Raw genomic sequence first — 18301 nt, 5'->3', positions numbered from 1 at the left:
CCAACGCTTGGTGTAAAGGTAGGATCATATATACATGTAATATGTCATATGTTCAGTGTAGTTTCAATGCTTGGTGTAAAGGAAGGGTCATATATACATGTAATATGTCATATGCTCAGTGTATTTCCAACGCTTGGTGTAAAGGTAGGGTCATATATACATGTAATATGTCATATGTTCAGTGTAGTTTCAATGCTTGGTGTAAAGGTAGGGTCATATATACATGTAATATGTCATATGTTCAGTGTAGTTTCAATGCTTGGTGTAAAGGAAGGGTCATATATACATGTAATATGTCATATGTTCAGTGTAGTTTCAATGCTTGGTGTAAAGGTAGGGTCAAATATACATGTAATATGTCATATGCTCAGTGTAGTTCCAACGCTTGGTGTAAAGGTAGGGTCATATATACATGTAATATGTTATATGTTCAGTGTAGTTTCAATGCTTGGTGTAAAGGTAGGATCATATATACATGTAATATGCCATATGTTCAGTGTAGTTTCAATGCTTGGTGTAAAGGTAGGATCATATATACATGTAATAAGCCATATGTTCAGTGTAGTTTCAATGCTTGGTGTAAAGGTAGGATCATATATACATGTAATATGCCATATGTTCAGTGTAGTTTCAATGCTTGGTGTAAAGGTAGGATCATATACACATGTAATATGACATATGTTCAGTGTAGTTTCAATGCTTGGTGTAAAGGTAGGGCCATATATACATGTAATAAGTCATATGTTCAGTGTAGTTTCAATGCTTGGTGTAAAGGTAGGGTCATATATACATGTAATATGTTATATGTTCAGTGTAGTTTCAATGCTTGGTGTAAAGGTAGGGTCATATATACATGTAATATGCCATATGTTCAGTGTAGTTTCAATGCTTGGTGTAAAGGTAGGGTCATATATACATGTAATATGTCATATGTTCAGTGTAGTTCGATTGCTTGGTGTAAAGGTTGGATCATATATACATGTAATATGTCATATGTTCAGTGTAGTTTCAATGCTTGGTGTAAAGGTAGGGTCATATATACATGTAATATGTCATATGTTCAGTGTAGTTTCAATGCTTGGTGTAAAGGTAGGGTCATATATACATGTAATATGTCATATGTTCAGTGTAGTTCGATTGCTTGGTGTAAAGGTAGGGTCATATATACATGTAATATGTCATATGTTCAGTGTAGTTTCAACGCTTTGTGTAAAGGTAGGGTCATATATACATGTGATATGTCATATGTTCAGTGTAGTTTCAACGCTTGGTGTAAAGGTAGGGTCATATATACATGTAATATGTCATATGTTCAGTGTAGTTTCAATGATTGTTGTTAAGGTAGGGTCATATATACATGTAATATGTCATATGTTCAGTGTAGTTTCAATACTTGGTGTAAAGGTAGGGTCATATACACGGAGTGTGGTGTTAAAGAAGAAGCGAAACACTGACCTAAAACAAAGGAACAGAACAGGGTTGTTCTGCAACCCAACCTATCCATAGTTAACGATGCGAACATAAAATCTCGGGCTCTCCACGCAATCTTTTGGTGGTTGAATTTATTGAGATTGTCAGCTCTCAACCCAACCTATCCATAGTTAACGATGCGAACATAAAATCTCAGGCACTCCACGCTATCTATTGGTGGATGAATTTATGGAGACATGTCAGCTCTTTTTTCATTTTATTTCATCGCTTCTCCGCCTGGTTTGTAATTTAATAGGTTGAAATTTATTAAAGTATACATATTTCTCCTGTATTTCTTTTCAAATTGGACTATAATATCTAAAATAAATGTCAACCCAGTGAATTACCAAACCGAAATTACAAGCAATAAAATATACTCAAATCAAACCATTGTATATTGAAAGATTTTTGTTCTGCTTATGCATGTATTATACCTTAAGCCACACAATATCAATTACAGTAACTACAAGTTGCTTGTATGCTTGAACTTACCAAACCTAGCCGTAACAACAAGCAACAACCCACTGTGAACCGAATGTAAATCTGTCTAACGTAGAAACACAAGAAACGGAACATCGTTGTCACAAAGGAACGAGAATGAATATACGTCTATTTCCTGTCGTATATGTGCTATATGGTATGACCTATGTCGTATATATGTGCTGTATAATATGACTTATGTCGCATATGTGCTATATGATATGACCAATGTCGTATTTGTGCTATAAGATATGACCAATGTCGCATATGTGCTATATGATATGACCAATGTCGTATTTGTGCTATATGATATGACCAATGTCGTATTTGTGCTATATGATATGGCCTATGTTGTATAGGTGCTGTATGGTATGGCCTATGTCGTATTTGTGCTATATAATATGGTCTATGTTGTATATGTGCTATATGGTATGGCCTATGTCGTATATGTGCTATATGATATAACCAATGTCGTATATCTGCTATATGATATGTCGTATCTAGAATATGTGCTATATGATATGGCCTATGTCGTATATGTGCTATATAACATGACTTATGTCGTATATGTGCTGTATGATATGGTCTATGTCGTATATGTGCAATATGATATGGCCTATGTCGTATATGTGCTATATGATATGGCCTTTGTCGTATATGTGCTTTATGGTGTGACCTTTGTCGTATATGTGCTATATGATATGGCCTTTGTCGTAAATGTGCTATACGATATGGCCTATGTCGTATATGTGCTACATATGATATGGCCTATGTCGTATATGTGCTATATGGTATGACCTATGTCGTATATGTGCTATACGATATGGCCTATGTCGTATATGTGCTACATATGATATAGCCTATGTCGTATATGTGCTACATATGATATGGCCTATGTCGTATATGTGCTATATGGTATGACCTATGTCGTATATGTGCTATACGATATGGCCTATGTCGTATATGTGCTATACGATATGGCCTATGTCGTATATGTGCTACATATGATATGGCCTATGTCGTATATGTGCTATATGGTATGACCTATGTCGTATATGTGCTATACGATATGGCCTATGTCGTATATGTGCTACATATGATATAGCCTATGTCGTATATGTGCTATATGGTATGACCTATGTCGTATATGTGCTATACGATATGGCCTATGTCGTATATGTGCTACATATGATATGGCCTATGTCGTATATGTGCTATATGGTATGACCTATGTCGTATATGTGCTATACGATATGGCCTATGTCGTATATGTGCTGTACGAAATGGCCTATGTCGTATATGTGCTACATGTGATATGGCCTATGGCCTATGTCGTATATGTGCTATAAGGTATGGCCTATGTCGTATATGTGCTATAAGGTATGGCCTATGTCGTATATGTGCTATAAGGTATGGCCTATGTCGTATATGTGCTATAAGGTATGGCCTATGTCGTATATGTGCTACATATGATATGGCCTATGTCGTATATGTGCTATATGGTATGACCTATGTCGTATATGTGCTATACGATATGGCCTATGTCGTATATGTGCTGTACGAAATGGCCTATGTCGTATATGTGCTACATGTGATATGGCCTATGGCCTATGTCGTATATGTGCTATAAGGTATGGCCTATGTCGTATATGTGCTATAAGGTATGGCCTATGTCGTATATGTGCTATAAGGTATGGCCTATGTCGTATATGTGCTATAAGGTATGGCCTATGTCGTATATGTGCTATAAGGTATGGCCTATGTCGTATATGTGCTATAAGGTATGGCCTATGTCGTATATGTGCTATAAGGTATGGCCTATGTCGTATATGTGCTATAAGGTATGGTCTATGTCGTATATGTGCTATAAGGTATGGCCTATGTCGTATATGTGCTATAAGGTATGGCCTATGTCGTATATGTGCTATAAGGTATGACCTATGTCGTATATGTGCTATAAGGTATGGCCTATGTCGTATATCTCGTATATGTGCTATAAGGTATGACCTATGTCGTATATGTGCTATAAGGTATGGCCTATGTCGTATATGTGCTATAAGGTATGGCCTATGTCGTATATCTCGTATATGTGCTATAAGGTATGGCCTATGTCGTATATGTGCTATAAGGTATGGCCTATGTCGTATATGTGCTATAAGGTATGGCCTATGTCGTACATGTGCTATAAGGTATGGCCTATGTCGTATATGTGCTATAAGGTATGACCTATGTCGTATATGTGCTATAAGGTATGGCCTATGTCGTATATGTGCTATAAGGTATGGCCTATGTCGTACATGTGTATGTGCGCTAAGTGTCTGCCTTGTTTGCCCACCAGATGACTCGGTGTATATGCCGGACAGTAGTGACCGAGACGAGTACGTGCTGAGAGATTCCGGCCGTATATGGGTTGGGTCATCCAGGAACCACAGAGGCAGACATTGGAATTTCGGACAGGTCAGTGTAACGGTCAGCAAGGCACACATAAGTGAGTGAGTCTCGTCTCATCGCCGCTTAAAACAATATGTCAGATATATCACGGCGTGTCAGCTCAATATGGGAGGACATTGATGCAGTCTTTGATGCTTACCATTTACCACCTTGGTGAAACCCACGAGCATGGATATAACGTTGGCCATCCTAGAAGCATAATCAGACCGAATCTATAGTTTTCTGATACGCTCAAGGGACGCAACTCCGCACAACGACTCCCAGCGCCTCAGACGATTGGGCCACCCCTGGATTTTAAATGACTGTCATTTTAAATGTTGATTTCTTTGAGATTATTATCTTTTCAAGACATTTTACTTCAAGCATCTATCTTTTTTCGTTTTTTTAAACTTTAGTGATGGTAAAGTTTCTTTTGGCCGCCAGTTTAAATAGCTTCTACAAAACGGTTATATTGGATTTTCGTTTCGTTTAAATGTGTTGGCTTTCGCTTGACCAGTTCGATGAGCCCTGCTTGGACGCTGCGCTACTGCTGCTGGACAATGCGGAACTGGGGGACACAGCGAGAGGGAGCCCGGTAGCTGTCATCAGAGCAATCTCGGCCATGGTGAGCATATCTACAAAACACATTTCTATATAAAAACCCTCACGGGTCCTCAGCAACAAGTGCTTGCCGTGGGAGGCATCATACCGGATCAGATGGTCAGACTCGTTGACTTTGTTGACTGGGCGGGTTCGTTTCTAACGCGACAATATGATATGTTGCTCTTAATATCAATCACTGGTTTGTCGGGTCTTGACTCGATATTTACACAGCTGGAATATTGCGGTGCTGAACAACCAAACACAAAATCTCATCTTTTTAAATGTTCGCTTGAAACGTTCAGGGGAGCGAACTCATATCGTCACACTGACTCACACATGTCTGTATGCAGCCTCGGTTATCCAGTTGATGCATTGAAAGTAGACATGTATCCTGAAAGGTTTTTTAATAATCCTTTTATTACATTACGAAGTAACGAGAGAAAAATAACATATGGCGAAGTGAAGTAAGTTGCCGACAAACAACTTTATGACGTCATAGCACAATTGTATCCCAGCACCCTTTTCTCCAGGCGGGTCACAATTATTGTTTCCCTGTGTTTCCCTATGTATTAGTGCAGAGAGGAATCCCAAAGATGACATCCTTACCTTGTCAGCTTGCTTATGGGTTAAGCTAATTCGTCATGTGGACAAGGCGTCCGACCTCATATCAGAAGGTCCGTGGTTCGAATCCCATCACGTTACTCGGACATTTTATTGCCGCTACACCTGTTAAAAATGTGTCCTTGAAATGGAACAATGTATTCAACTGAAACAAGCAAATGATAAACTCCAATTGAAAACCTTTCACGCTGGCTATTTGTTCCACTATAAATGAAATTCACAGTTTAATTTCATCTTCCTGAGGCAAGGGAGTTAACTCACTATAAAAGTCCAGTTTCCAGCCTTGCCGAACTAGGCAGGTATTATGGGGTTACATTTTGGCTGGACTAACGAGTCCAAGTATAGTCCAATCAAAATCGCGAACCGAAATCGAAATCAGGTTCGTAAACTGTCAACTCGTTGTCAACAGATATTTTCTATTTTTTCAAGTTTTTAATCAAGGTGCTCACATGATTTGATGCACTTCGCGATGTAAGACCCGTTTTATCACAATATAGATCTTGATTGTCGACCAGATCGTCTTGTCTGGGCGCCGCCATTTTGTTTGAAACAAATGCAAGTGATCCGAGTGGTGGAATCTGATTGGTCCATATGACAGGCATAGAAGGGACATAACTCGTAAAAGCCACAGGTGGCGCTACAATCGATCCCAGGAATTCCAGCCTAGTTCGGGGAGTGTGGAAACTGGACTTTAAAAGTCAGTTAACTCCCTTGACTCGGGAAGATGGTTAATTTGGGAACATCTAAACAATTAACGCAGGATGTCCCTCTTTCTGATTATTACCAACAAGTAAATAGCACCCACGTTCACGATACCAGCTTAAGGACATCCAATTGGTCATCAGCAACCCATGCTTGTCGTAAAAGGCGACAAACGGGATCGGGTGGTGAAGCACGCTGACTAGGTTGATGCATGTCATTGTTTCCAAATTGCGTAGGTCGATGCTCATGACAATCACTGGATTGTATGGTCTAGACTCGATTATTTACAGACTGTAGTCATATAGGTGGAATGTTGTTGAGTACGGCGTCAAACAACAAACAATCAAACATTAAATGAACACCTCTGAAACATCGTCAGTATATGTTGTTTTGGCATACACGATGATTCTCCTTGATGCAAGAACGCAGAGTATGCAAAACCTGTTAAGTATTGACGATGCATTTAACATTGTTTTAACGTAATTTAACATAATCTGTAGACTAACAGCAACGACGACGACGGTGTTCTGGAAGGCCGCTGGACAGAGACATACCCAAAAAATTCAACTGCGCCATGGCTGTGGCCCGGAAGTGTCGCCATCTTGGAGCAGTTTTACAAGACCAGAAAGCCGGTGAAATATGGCCAGTGTTGGGTGTTCTCGGGAGTGGTGACCACGTGTAGGTTGAGTTCTGGTTCAGCTTCTTCTGTATTTACTTAGGACATTATATTTTGTTTTATAAGTAAAAACAAGAAGTTGACTTTTACTAATTTCATATAATTGCATGTTTTCCTTAATAGGCGCGGTTGGGACTCTTTCAGTGTCGGCACCGTATGTTGTATGTCTATAGTTTAATACTCGCTTTGTGGATCAAAATAGGCCGGCTTTGTAATAATGTATATACGATTTAAGCGTATGTTTAAGCTATAAATATAGTGTTTCAGATTGGTATTTGTTCTAGTGCATTGATTGTCATTCCACTAACTTGATTCTTATTCCAAATGACCTAAAGATCCTTATATCAATAATGGGTCAAATGTTTTATAATGTCCTAATACATATGTTTAGTACAATCACTACCATATGATTTCCTGTGAGTGGGGGCGGTCGGGTGGCCTAGTGGTTAAAGCGTTTGCTCGTCACGCCGAAGACCCGGTTCGATTCCCGACATGGGTACAATGTGTGAAGCCTTTTTCTGGTGTCCCCCGCCGTGATATTGCTGGAATATTGCTAAAAGCGGCGTAAAACCAAACACACTCACTAGAGTGAGTGAGTGAGTGAGTGAGTGAGTTTGGTTTTACGCCGCTTTTAGCAATATTCCAGCAATAGCACGGAGGGAAACTCCAGAAAAGAGCATATGTGAGACACTACGCTGCCCGACCGCCCTAGTATGCTTTTGTAAGATAAATGTAAGATAGTTCTGTGTAGCGACAAGTCAATATAAAAATCGGCTACAGGCAGTGTATGAATTAGTTCCATAAGTTCACTGGCCAGGAGAGCTTAACAAAAAATGTTGCAAACCCTCATCATATCTTACTAGCCCTACATTATGGAGACCACCATTTGCAATATGTACTAGTATTAAACTAGTTTTGAGATAGTATTGAACAACGGCGTAGCTGTTAAGCGGCTTGGTAAAGTCGGACAGCTATGACAGCCGTCCTTGTAGGACAGCTGGAATCTAGCGAAATGTACCCTTAGACACCCGTGAAGATCCGGGGTAGAATATGTCTTCAGCAACCCATGCTTGCCATAAAGGGCGACTATGCTTGTCGTCAGAGGCGATTAACGGGATCGGGTGGTCAAGTTCGTTGACTTGGTTGATGCATGTCATCGTATCCCATTTGCGTGGATCGATGTTCATGATGTCAATCACAGGACTGTCTGGTCCAGACTCTATTATTTACATCCCGCCGTCATATAAGTGGAATGTTGTTGAGTGCGGCATTAAACAACAAACAAACAAACAAACAAACCCATGTGGGTTGCCAAGTTCCCCTTTCGCACGCCTCTCTTTGCTATGTTCTACAGTGTTGCGCAGCCTTGGTATTGCCACCCGATCAGTCACCAACTTCGAGTCTGCCCACGACACCGACAGCAGCATGACCATCGACTCCCACTGGGACGAGGAGGGGGAACCAGTGGATTGGATGGACGATTCCGTATGGTAGGCCAACACACATAGCTCAGTTGGAGGTGGTCGTCGGCTGTGTGTGATTGTGAGCTTGTACGCTCACGAAATACATGTTTCATTTTTTGACGACCACCAAGATAGCTTTGCGCCAAGCTGTTCATAAGTCCATGGATGAATATTAATTCTATCCTTATGATAGGCAAATCTTGTTTAGTGACAACTGCTTCTTAATATATACATAATCTAGAAATTTTTATGAAACTAATAATCATTGATTAGAGACCTGCAACACTATAGCCTTGTATATATGTGAAGTGTGTCAGAACATGTACCTACCAAACTGCAGAACGGTGATAAAGAGGTCCACACCCAGTAAACGGCGAATGCGGAGGATGATATTGTCTTTTGTCCCACATTCTGCGAGAGTGGTATAAACCTTCTGGCACTTTTCCCAGGAACTTCCACGTGTGGAATGAGTCTTTTCTGCGCCGCCTTGACCTCCCCAATGGATACGATGGCTGGCAGGCCCACGATTCCACGCCACAGGAATGCAGCGAAGGTAACACTCAGATTTGTGTCGGCCGACTCCAATTAAACTCATTCGTGACCAACTCGTGTTATTCCGGGACAAGCCGAATAGCGACTTGTGCCCCTCTCATGGCCATTTTTGCAACCGGGTTCCGTCTTAGCGCAAACGGGCATACCTAAAACAATTGTCAACTCGTTGCGTGATGGTTCACATATATTTTCCCATATATCCTATATACATCAGATGCAAATTAAAGCACATCTAGACATGCGGAATTATACAGTATGATTGAACACATTTAACTGTGCCTTGGGTATATCATCATAAGCGCATTCTGATTGGTTTGTCGTATTTTCGCACCTAACATTCATCGACAGGGGACGAGTCTTCTTGCATGTTACGGAAAGGGGCGAGTGGTGATGAATACAATTAAACTGTGTACATCAATTTCTCCGTTGTTCATAACATGAAGACAATGTCACGGCGTCACACGTGGCACGGCGTGCGGTTGATATGGTCAGAATACCAGGGAGCATGGCCCCTCAATATGATACTGCAAATTGACATCGAAACATGGAATACATTCAAGAATATTTTTTTATAATTTATTATTTATACAATCAAAGAAGAAATTCAGGCACTGGTATACTAAAACTAAAGTCGAACATTGTTAAGACATCCTCGTGTATCCAGTATATTATATCTCCATTACGTTAGGATACATGCCCTGGACGTCATAGCGTATCACTAACTTAGCACAGAATATGTTTCGCTCATATAAGTGATTTGATTGGATGGCTGTTAAAATAGGACTTTTTTTAATAGGGCTCAAAACAAAGCAATTGAGGCTATTGGTTCAGTAGTGGAATAGAGAAATACACTGGGTGATCGAAGATGAATATGTGAGTTTTGAAATGTTCAAATAGATATTGTGCAGTGGACATATTATTTTGTGTTGAATATTCACTAATATGTGTATGTATAATGTTCGAGAGGGATTAGGTGGTAGTGTTCTAGACCCGCTCCAGGCATTCGTCACCACTCGCCCCTTTCCGTAACGTACCCGGAATAACACGAGTTGGTCACGAATGCCGCTCCAGGGTCCGCCAGTGCTTTTTATACTTTGTGTTTCGTCCCTCACCTGTTGTATATGAAACCGGAAATGCTACTTCGTCCATTGCCAGGCGTGATGAGGTGCGGCCCGGCGTCTCTCAAGGCCATTAAGGAAGGTCACGTGTACCTCAGCTACGACACAGCCTTCGTCTTTAGCGAGGTGAACGGAGACAAGGTCCATTGGCAGGTCGGTCCTACATGAGGGGTATGCGTGAGTGAGCGAGTTGGAGCTTAACGCCGCTTTGAAAAGTATTCAAGTTATATAACGGCGTGTCAGCTTGATGTTGAAGGAAACGCTGACGATGCGGGTTTTAGACGTTTACAACTTTGGAGAAACCCCATCTTCCCGAGGCAAGGGAGTTAACTGACTATAAGAGTCCAGTTTCCACCCTGGCTGAAATAGGCTGAAATGTCCAGGCTCGATCGTAACGCCACCAGTGGCTTTACGAGTTATGCTCCTTCAGTGTCCTTACCTATTGATCATTTAAATTCCATCTCTCCTGTTACTTGCATTTGCTTCAAACAAAATGGCTGCGCCCAGTCAAGATAATCAAGATCTATATTGCAATAAAACTTGTCTTACACCGCGAAGTGCATCAAATCACCTGAGCACCCTGATTTAAAACATAAAAGGCTTTGCAAAATATCTGTCGACGCCAAGTTGGCGGTACACATGCTTTGATACCCCTGCAGTCGACCGAAATCTGCACGTTGAAGTCCATGTTGTTTACGAACGGGATGTCTAGTTCGTAACGCGATTTTGATTGGACTATGCATAGACTCGTTAGTCCAGCCGAACTGTTACTCCGGAATTGCAGCCTAGTTCGGCAAGGGTGGAAACTGGACTTTTATAGTCAGTTAACTCCCTTGCCTCGGGAAGATGGGAAAACCCACTGGCAAAGGTATGATGCTGACAACCTGGGTACATATTCAGAAGTGTTTCCCATCTGTGCCATAAGTCAATCTCAGTGTCAATATACAATGTTCATGTAAAGTGCTGACTTCCCCCTCTCCCTGTCACAACATGATGACTGACTGTCCTGAAACACCAGCCACTCGCTTCCTTCGTTGCAGGTTGATGGAGATGGTGCCATGGAAGTGCTCCGTATCAACAGCCACGCCGTCGGGAAGTTCATCAGCACCAAGGCCAAGAACTCCCCATTGCGGGAGGATGTGACCCACCTGTACAAGTATCCTGAAGGTAGGAGGCATGTTGTGGCCTAAATTATTATTAATATCACCATTACCATCATCATCATCATCATCATCATCATCATCATACTACCACTACAGTTTAAATATATAAATGCATGTGTTTGGGTGATCCTGGAAATTATAATGATTATTATTATTATCATCATCATCATCATCATCATACTACTACTACTACTACTACTACTACTACTACTACTACTACTACTACTACTACTACCACTACAGTTTTCAATAAATCAATGCATGTGTTTGGGTGATCCTGGAAATTCTCATTCATCCATTCATTATTCATTTATTTATCATAATGATAAACGGTCTGCTACAGCTTTATTCTTGTTATACCATCCTGTTCATATAATACTCTCTACCTCTCTGTGGCAGGTTCGGACAAGGAAAGGCAAGTTGTCAAGTTCGTCAACCAGTTCAGTTCTCGTGAAGATGAAGATATTTACGGCAAGAACGTGGAAACTGACGTCGAGTTTTGCCTCGAGGTACCTGAAACGGCCTCCGTGTCAGAAGACTTCGTGGTTACCATGGTTATAAAGAACACATCAAGCCAAACACGAACTGTTCGTGGGCGCATGTCCGTGCTGACGTCATACTACACCGGCAATCCCGCCAAGCGACTGAAAGGAGAAATAACGGATGTGAAAATCCAAGCCAAACAACGTGAGTGAAAATAGGGAAGTTTAAACATTATTTTTAGCCTGTTGAAGTAATGTAGGTCTCAGACCTTTTCTACACTTGTCGAGTTATATTTTGGCTGGACTAACGAGTCTTTGCACAGTCCAGTAATACTCTCGAAACGAAATCGACATCGGTTCGTAAACTGCCGTGCAGATTTGGGTCGATTGCAGGATTTGCAATATGTCCCGTCAACTTAGCGTATATTTTCAGATATTTCCAAATCTTTTCATGGTTTTACCCGAAATGCTCACGTGAGTTGATGTCACTGCGCCCGTTTTATTACAATATATATCTTGATCATCGATTAGATCGTCTTGACTGGCTCCGCCATTTTGTTTGAAGCAAATGCAAGTGATATAAGAGGTGATCTGATTTGTCAATAGGAGTGACATATAGAAGTGACCTAACTCGTAATAACCACTGGTGGCGTTAGAATCAAGCTCAGAAATGCCAGCTTCGTTCGGCAATTGTTGAAACTGGACTTTTGGAGTCATTTAATTTCCTTGCCTCGGGAAGATGTCACAAATGTTGAATTGTTTCCTTCTCAGAGGAGAAGATCACGGTGAAGGTCAGCCGCCAGGAGTTCCAGAGCAAGCTGAACGCGGAGGCCACCTTCCAGGCGTGCGCCAACTACAGAGTGACCGAGACCAAGCAGATGTGGGCGGACACAGAGGCCTTCTGTCTCCTTAAACCGCCACTTCTGATCGAAGTAAGTGGCGTAATTTACCTCTTTAATCAGGTGAACAGTTGACTTGCACTTGCATGTGTTTGTGACGGGTGCCATCAGTGAGGCAGGATACGCTCGCCATTTCGCGAACACCTTGTTCATCACCTTTTGATTTTACCGGCGTAAAACCTCACTCACTCACTCATTGCGTATCAGTTGACACATTGTATTTAGAATCAGCAGACAGTTAACACATTGTATTCAGTGTCAGCAGACAGTAAACACATTGTGTTGATTATCAGCAGATAGTTGACACGTTGTATTGAGTATCAGCAGACAGTTAACACATTGTATTCAGTATCAGCAGACAGTTAATACATTGTATTCTGTATCAACAGACAGTTAACATATTGTATTTAGTATCAGCAGACAGTAAACACATTGTGTTGATTATCAGCAGATAGTTGACACGTTGTATTGAGTATCAGCAGACAGTTAACACATTGTATTCAGTATCAGCAGACAGTTAATACATTGTATTCAGTATCAACAGACAGTTAACATATTGTATTTAGTATCAGCAGACAGTTAACACATTGTATTCAGTATCAGCAGACAGTTAACACATTGTATTCAGTAACAGCAGACAGTTAACACATTGTATTCAGTATCGGCAGACAGTTGACACATTGTATTCAGTATCAGCAGACAGTTAACACATTGTATTCAGTATCAGCAGACAGTTAACACATTGTATTCAGTATCAGCAGACAGTTAACACATTGTATTCAGTATCAACATAAAGTTAACATATTGTATTTAGTATCAGCAGACAGTTAACACATTGTATTCAGTGTCAGCAGACAGTTAACACATTGTATTGAGTATCAGCAGATAGTTGACACGTTGTATTGAGTATCAGCAGACAGTTAACACATTGTATTGAGTATCGGCAGACAGCTGACACATTGTATTCAGTATCAGCAGACAGTTAACGCATTGTATTCAGTATCAACAGACAGTTAACACATTGTATTCAGTATCAACAGACAGATAACACATTGTATTCAGTATCAACAGACAGTTAACACATTGTATTCAGTATCAACAGACAGATAACACATTGTATTCAGTATGAACAGACAGTTAACACATTGTTTTCGTCTTGTACAGGTCCCAGACAAAATCCATCCTAAGGAAAAATATGTTGGAAAAGTGTCCTTCACGAATCCTTTGGATATCAAGGTGACCGGCGCCTCGATTCAGGTTGAAGGGGGGTCGGCGGTCAAGGTTCAACAGTTTGACTACAAGTAAGTTCAGGCGTGTTGGTGTCTCATTTATGAATCACCCCATCCTAACCTTTGGAATATAAGGAAAACATTCTACAGAGTTACAGAATATGTGGAAGAATGTATATATTCTGTTCTATTTAATAATTGATAAGTATCGTTATGGCATTGTCCAAGCTTATTTTCATCGATGTGTATACCTTTGTTTAAAATCAAACATTCTCATGCCCAGCACTGTCCATCTTCCCGAGTCAAGCATGTTCACTAGCCTATATTAAAGCCTAGTTTCTACCCCTGTCACACCCAGCCCCCTTTCCTTGGATCGATCGTGGGTCCACCTCGCGCAGGTCACGAGTTGTGCCCCTTTATGCAATCAAATCGGTTATCTTGGCTCGTAAGGCTTCAAACATCGCGATTACAATGAATGGTCGATCAGTTAACGAAAACATTCGCCATTTTATCCATGACAGACAAATAAAGGCAATTGTTGAGGGGTAGATGGAAATGACATATTCGTGTCAACAAAGACAGGCAGCAGTAAATAAACTATCATACGAATGTGTACCAGTTTTGGCAATGACTGTTCTAAACATCGAACCGCTTACAAGCGACATGATTTATGACGTGGAAAGACTTAGAAAATACTAGTTTTTGCTTAATTGTTAAAAAGACGTCATCGCAAATTCGACAAGCTATGGTAGCGGCTATGTTTTCGGAACTTGATTTTGTGATACGTTTGATTAGACTATCGATATTGGCGATAGTCCAAACATTTTTAGCACAGGATAATTGGTTTGATAAGGCAGGGGTGGAAACTAGACTTTGATAAATAAGTTTGTGGAAGCTCTTGCCTCGCGAAGATGACCAAGATTTGGAAAAAAGAGGATGCAAATAATACCTAAGTGATTCATCCGAGTGGGCATGCTGTTAACATGGGAGGTTATGAAAAAAGGGGGTGCGCACCTAAATTGCAGCCCCAATCCCTCTATGGATACTGCAGCTCTTATCTTTCTTCCATAATATATTCGGTACAACTGATTCAGATTGCCTCAGTTATTTTCGTCATAATTATTTGATGATTTGTGTTATGTTTGTCTCTGCCCATATGGATTTGTCTTCATTATTGCGCTTACTTGTAAAGCCCCTCCAGAACCCATCCGTGATAGTTCTTCCCATCGGCTTTCAGAAAACCCATTGGACCAAAGGAAACTATATCTTTCGAGTTTGAGATCACCCCCCGGAGTCGCGGCCTGCGAGAAGTTGGAGCGTCCTTCTCCTCGGATCATCTCGGTGGTATTGACGGATCATTAGAGTTCAGAGTTATCTAACTTAATTCCCTGGAAGTCAAGGTCACCCATCATAGTTCATCATGGTTTAGTTTTGCCACAACAATGGAGTTATTTCTTCGTCGGATTCGCAATTTTGTCTAAAAATACGTAGACAACGAAACCGAGGACAATACTTTTCGTACTAAAATTTCAGATGGCCATACGTAGCCACAAAAGTAACGTCGTGGGGTTTGTTTGTTTTTTTTGGGGGGGGAGACGTCCGATCAAAGGTTTGAACAGCTGACATATGATATAAGTTGTAGCAGGATCACTCGGGGTACATGGGATTTGATGCGTCCCGCGTTAGGTTTTATACCATCAGCCATACAACTACCATTTAGGGCTCGTGTGTGGCGAAATCTAATGACGCCAAAATTTTGACAATATGGTAAGCATCGTAATGGAATTTGGCTGTGCTTGGAATGAACGTTCGATGTTACTTTAATAGTCTGGCGCAAAACATAGGAAGTGCTAACACCATCAATGAGAAAAGTGAAGTTTTTTTATTTTTGGTAAGAGTTAACTCCATTGAAAGAAAGTTTAAAACGTTCGAATTCCACTGACTTCTAATACGGAATCCTAGAAGGGCATTGTCGTCAATGTAATAATGTCCCTTCGGAGATTCCATGGTTATAACCATTACATCCGACGAACAAATGATTAAATTGTAAAGTATAGACTATATGTCGACCATGTCATGTTTTGTTGGTTAAACTGTAGGATTCTGTAGTCACATAACGGTAGCAGCTTCTCTCATGTAGAACACAGGGCACTGGAGTGACTGGGCTCCAGCCTAACAGCGCTTTACTTGCCGCGCGAACCAACAGTGGAACCAGTTTAGGACACTGGATTTCTCCAGCTTTACAAATGCCAAATCCAAACGTGCTTGAGAAATCAGCACGTGTTATTGTCCAGTGACATTTGTCAGATAACATCTGGTCATGAGTACGATACCTTTCTTTGAAATCCGAATGCTTTCATTTTGTTCACGCTATTGCTGTTCATTCGTGTCTCTTCGTATGTTTCCGTTACAAGTAACTTATTCATTCGTGAATTGACGTGTCTTTCCGTTGCAAGTAACTTACTCAGTCGTGATATTTCGTTGACTGTTCTTTGTCCATAGGACATAAAATCGTAGATCTTTTTTTAAAAGATACGATAAGATGCGAAAGACGACCCACCTTACCTATTCCATTCACCACAACTCGCAATCATTTTTCCTAAATCCATTCGTGTCACTTCGGAACAAACCGAAAACAAAACGGAAAGTTGCGAGTGGTGACGAATGGCTTGGTTGAGGGATGAGGCTACTATATCTAGGATTCCATATTAAAGTATATTTTACATGTACCACATCAACCATCAGTTCACGTCATACCTTCACCGTGGTTGTTTGAGGAAATACAACTAGACCAGAATTAATGGAATATTTCGCCGGATGCCTCATTGTAGGTTCTGAACATCCCGGTTTTGAGTACGTTGAAATTTTGTAAAAATGAAATTTCAAGTCATAATATCTCATTTTGAAGTATCATAAAAAAAACACATTTTGCGTTCCTCAAATTTTAGCACCTGAGAAATGTTCCGTTAAATTGAAACGGTCTTATTATTCCTGGTTATGATCTCAACATATTTCAATTCATCAGTCATTCCCAAAGTGATATTTACATGCATTGAACAACCAAGGTTAGAACAATTTTGTTGGCCTAGCCCATGAAAAAACGTGTTCATCGCGTTCAGTCACGTAACAGACATCGTAGCTACAGACAAGCGATTAGCAGTAATGCTGATTTGTTGATTTGTAAGGGAGTCTATATTTAGATATCATTTAGACACCCTGTTTATTGAAAACATATTCAACTTCCAGGATTACATGATTTTGGATGTGGATAATGTGTTCCGGGTTCGTAGGGCTTGAAACAACTAGACTTACGGAAGGCTTCTTTCCGATTATTAAAATAAATTTTATTAAGTTTTCATATATTTTTAAATATTTTAAGGTGACAATTCATCTTTGATAATACATTTACCTCAATTTCAGTTTCGGCATATCTATATGTTGCGAAATCCCAAAACAATCAGTGGTTCTTCAAATGAAACATGTTAATACACGTAAAACACAACAGATGTACGGGAGCTATTTAATAAAAATAACTTTCTTCGTACATTGAGGATAAGAAATCCAAACATGCTCTTTAAAATTATTTGTAAATTGAGAGTAGGAATTAACACTTGATCAAAGTCGGCGTGGCCTTAATGTCTGAAGTGATGTAGTCAGACTTGGGCACGATCAAACAAGGCAGCTACAAACGTGAATGTGAAATGTCTTTGAAAGACCGCGTATCTCGATGTGTGATTGTCGGTATAAATGTTTGTTGAGAACATGGTTTGTGTATGAACAGAAACAATATGTGTCAATTGCAATGGTTACTGGGAAAACAGATGTCCATCCACGAGAGCTTACTTTAACCTGATCCCAGGACATTCACCGTTAATACTTCACGGGCGTGTATGCAGGCCCGTGAAGAAGTGACGATGCGTGTCATTGGTAGCGCTTCGTTAGAGAACTGTATTCTGTAGTTTTTCTCAGGAGCCGTGGTACTTTCCTGACAATAAAAACACGCACAATACATATTCAAACTAAAAACGCAAAACAGTTAAATCTATAAATACTTTGACTGGTTCGCGCCATATTCACTGATCACATAGATGCTTTTTTTTTAAATTTTAAAGCTTCAACAATTTCCGATTGCATTTAAGCACAACGGATGATCTCTTTGTTAAGGTTGCAATCTATGAATTGAAAATGCACATTAGTTGGTTTTATGATATATGTTATATGTTCCACTGCCAGGTCCAGTTTTGTGAATGTAAGAAGTATCTTGATGTTAGAATGTTAGACATCCAACGTAGATCTGCTCAATTTACTGCCATGTTAACATGTCTGTTTTTTAAGAATTTATGTATACTGTTTCTGGAATAAAATCGTTGTGATTTCTTTTATTCGCGTGTGTTTGAGTGCATGAAAAACGGA

The 18301-nt window shown here is 40.3% G+C and overlaps 1 protein-coding gene across 1 annotated transcript in view; it reads left to right on the top strand.

Moving 5' to 3' along the window:
• The window catches only part of LOC139454498 (hemocyte protein-glutamine gamma-glutamyltransferase-like), a 28859-nt gene extending 13274 nt beyond the window's left edge, over positions 1-15585 (top strand). The window contains exons 5-15 of the mRNA XM_071236245.1: positions 4289-4407; positions 4898-5005; positions 6807-6984; positions 8337-8472; positions 8895-8998; positions 10153-10268; positions 11156-11282; positions 11678-11965; positions 12532-12692; positions 13824-13960; positions 15126-15585. Coding sequence (XP_071092346.1) covers positions 4289-4407; positions 4898-5005; positions 6807-6984; positions 8337-8472; positions 8895-8998; positions 10153-10268; positions 11156-11282; positions 11678-11965; positions 12532-12692; positions 13824-13960; positions 15126-15267 — 1616 coding nt within the window. The 3' untranslated portion in view covers positions 15268-15585. The remainder of the gene's footprint in view (positions 1-4288; positions 4408-4897; positions 5006-6806; positions 6985-8336; positions 8473-8894; positions 8999-10152; positions 10269-11155; positions 11283-11677; positions 11966-12531; positions 12693-13823; positions 13961-15125) is intronic.
• The last annotated feature ends 2716 nt before the right edge of the window (positions 15586-18301 follow it).

This window comes from Haliotis cracherodii, unplaced genomic scaffold, assembly GCF_022045235.1.
Source record: "Haliotis cracherodii isolate W230 unplaced genomic scaffold, xgHalCrac1.p SCAF_10, whole genome shotgun sequence".
Classification (NCBI taxonomy): domain Eukaryota; kingdom Metazoa; phylum Mollusca; class Gastropoda; order Lepetellida; family Haliotidae; genus Haliotis; species Haliotis cracherodii.
The sequence above is the reverse complement of the archived record's forward strand: the minus strand, read 5'-3'. Positions and strand labels throughout refer to the sequence as shown.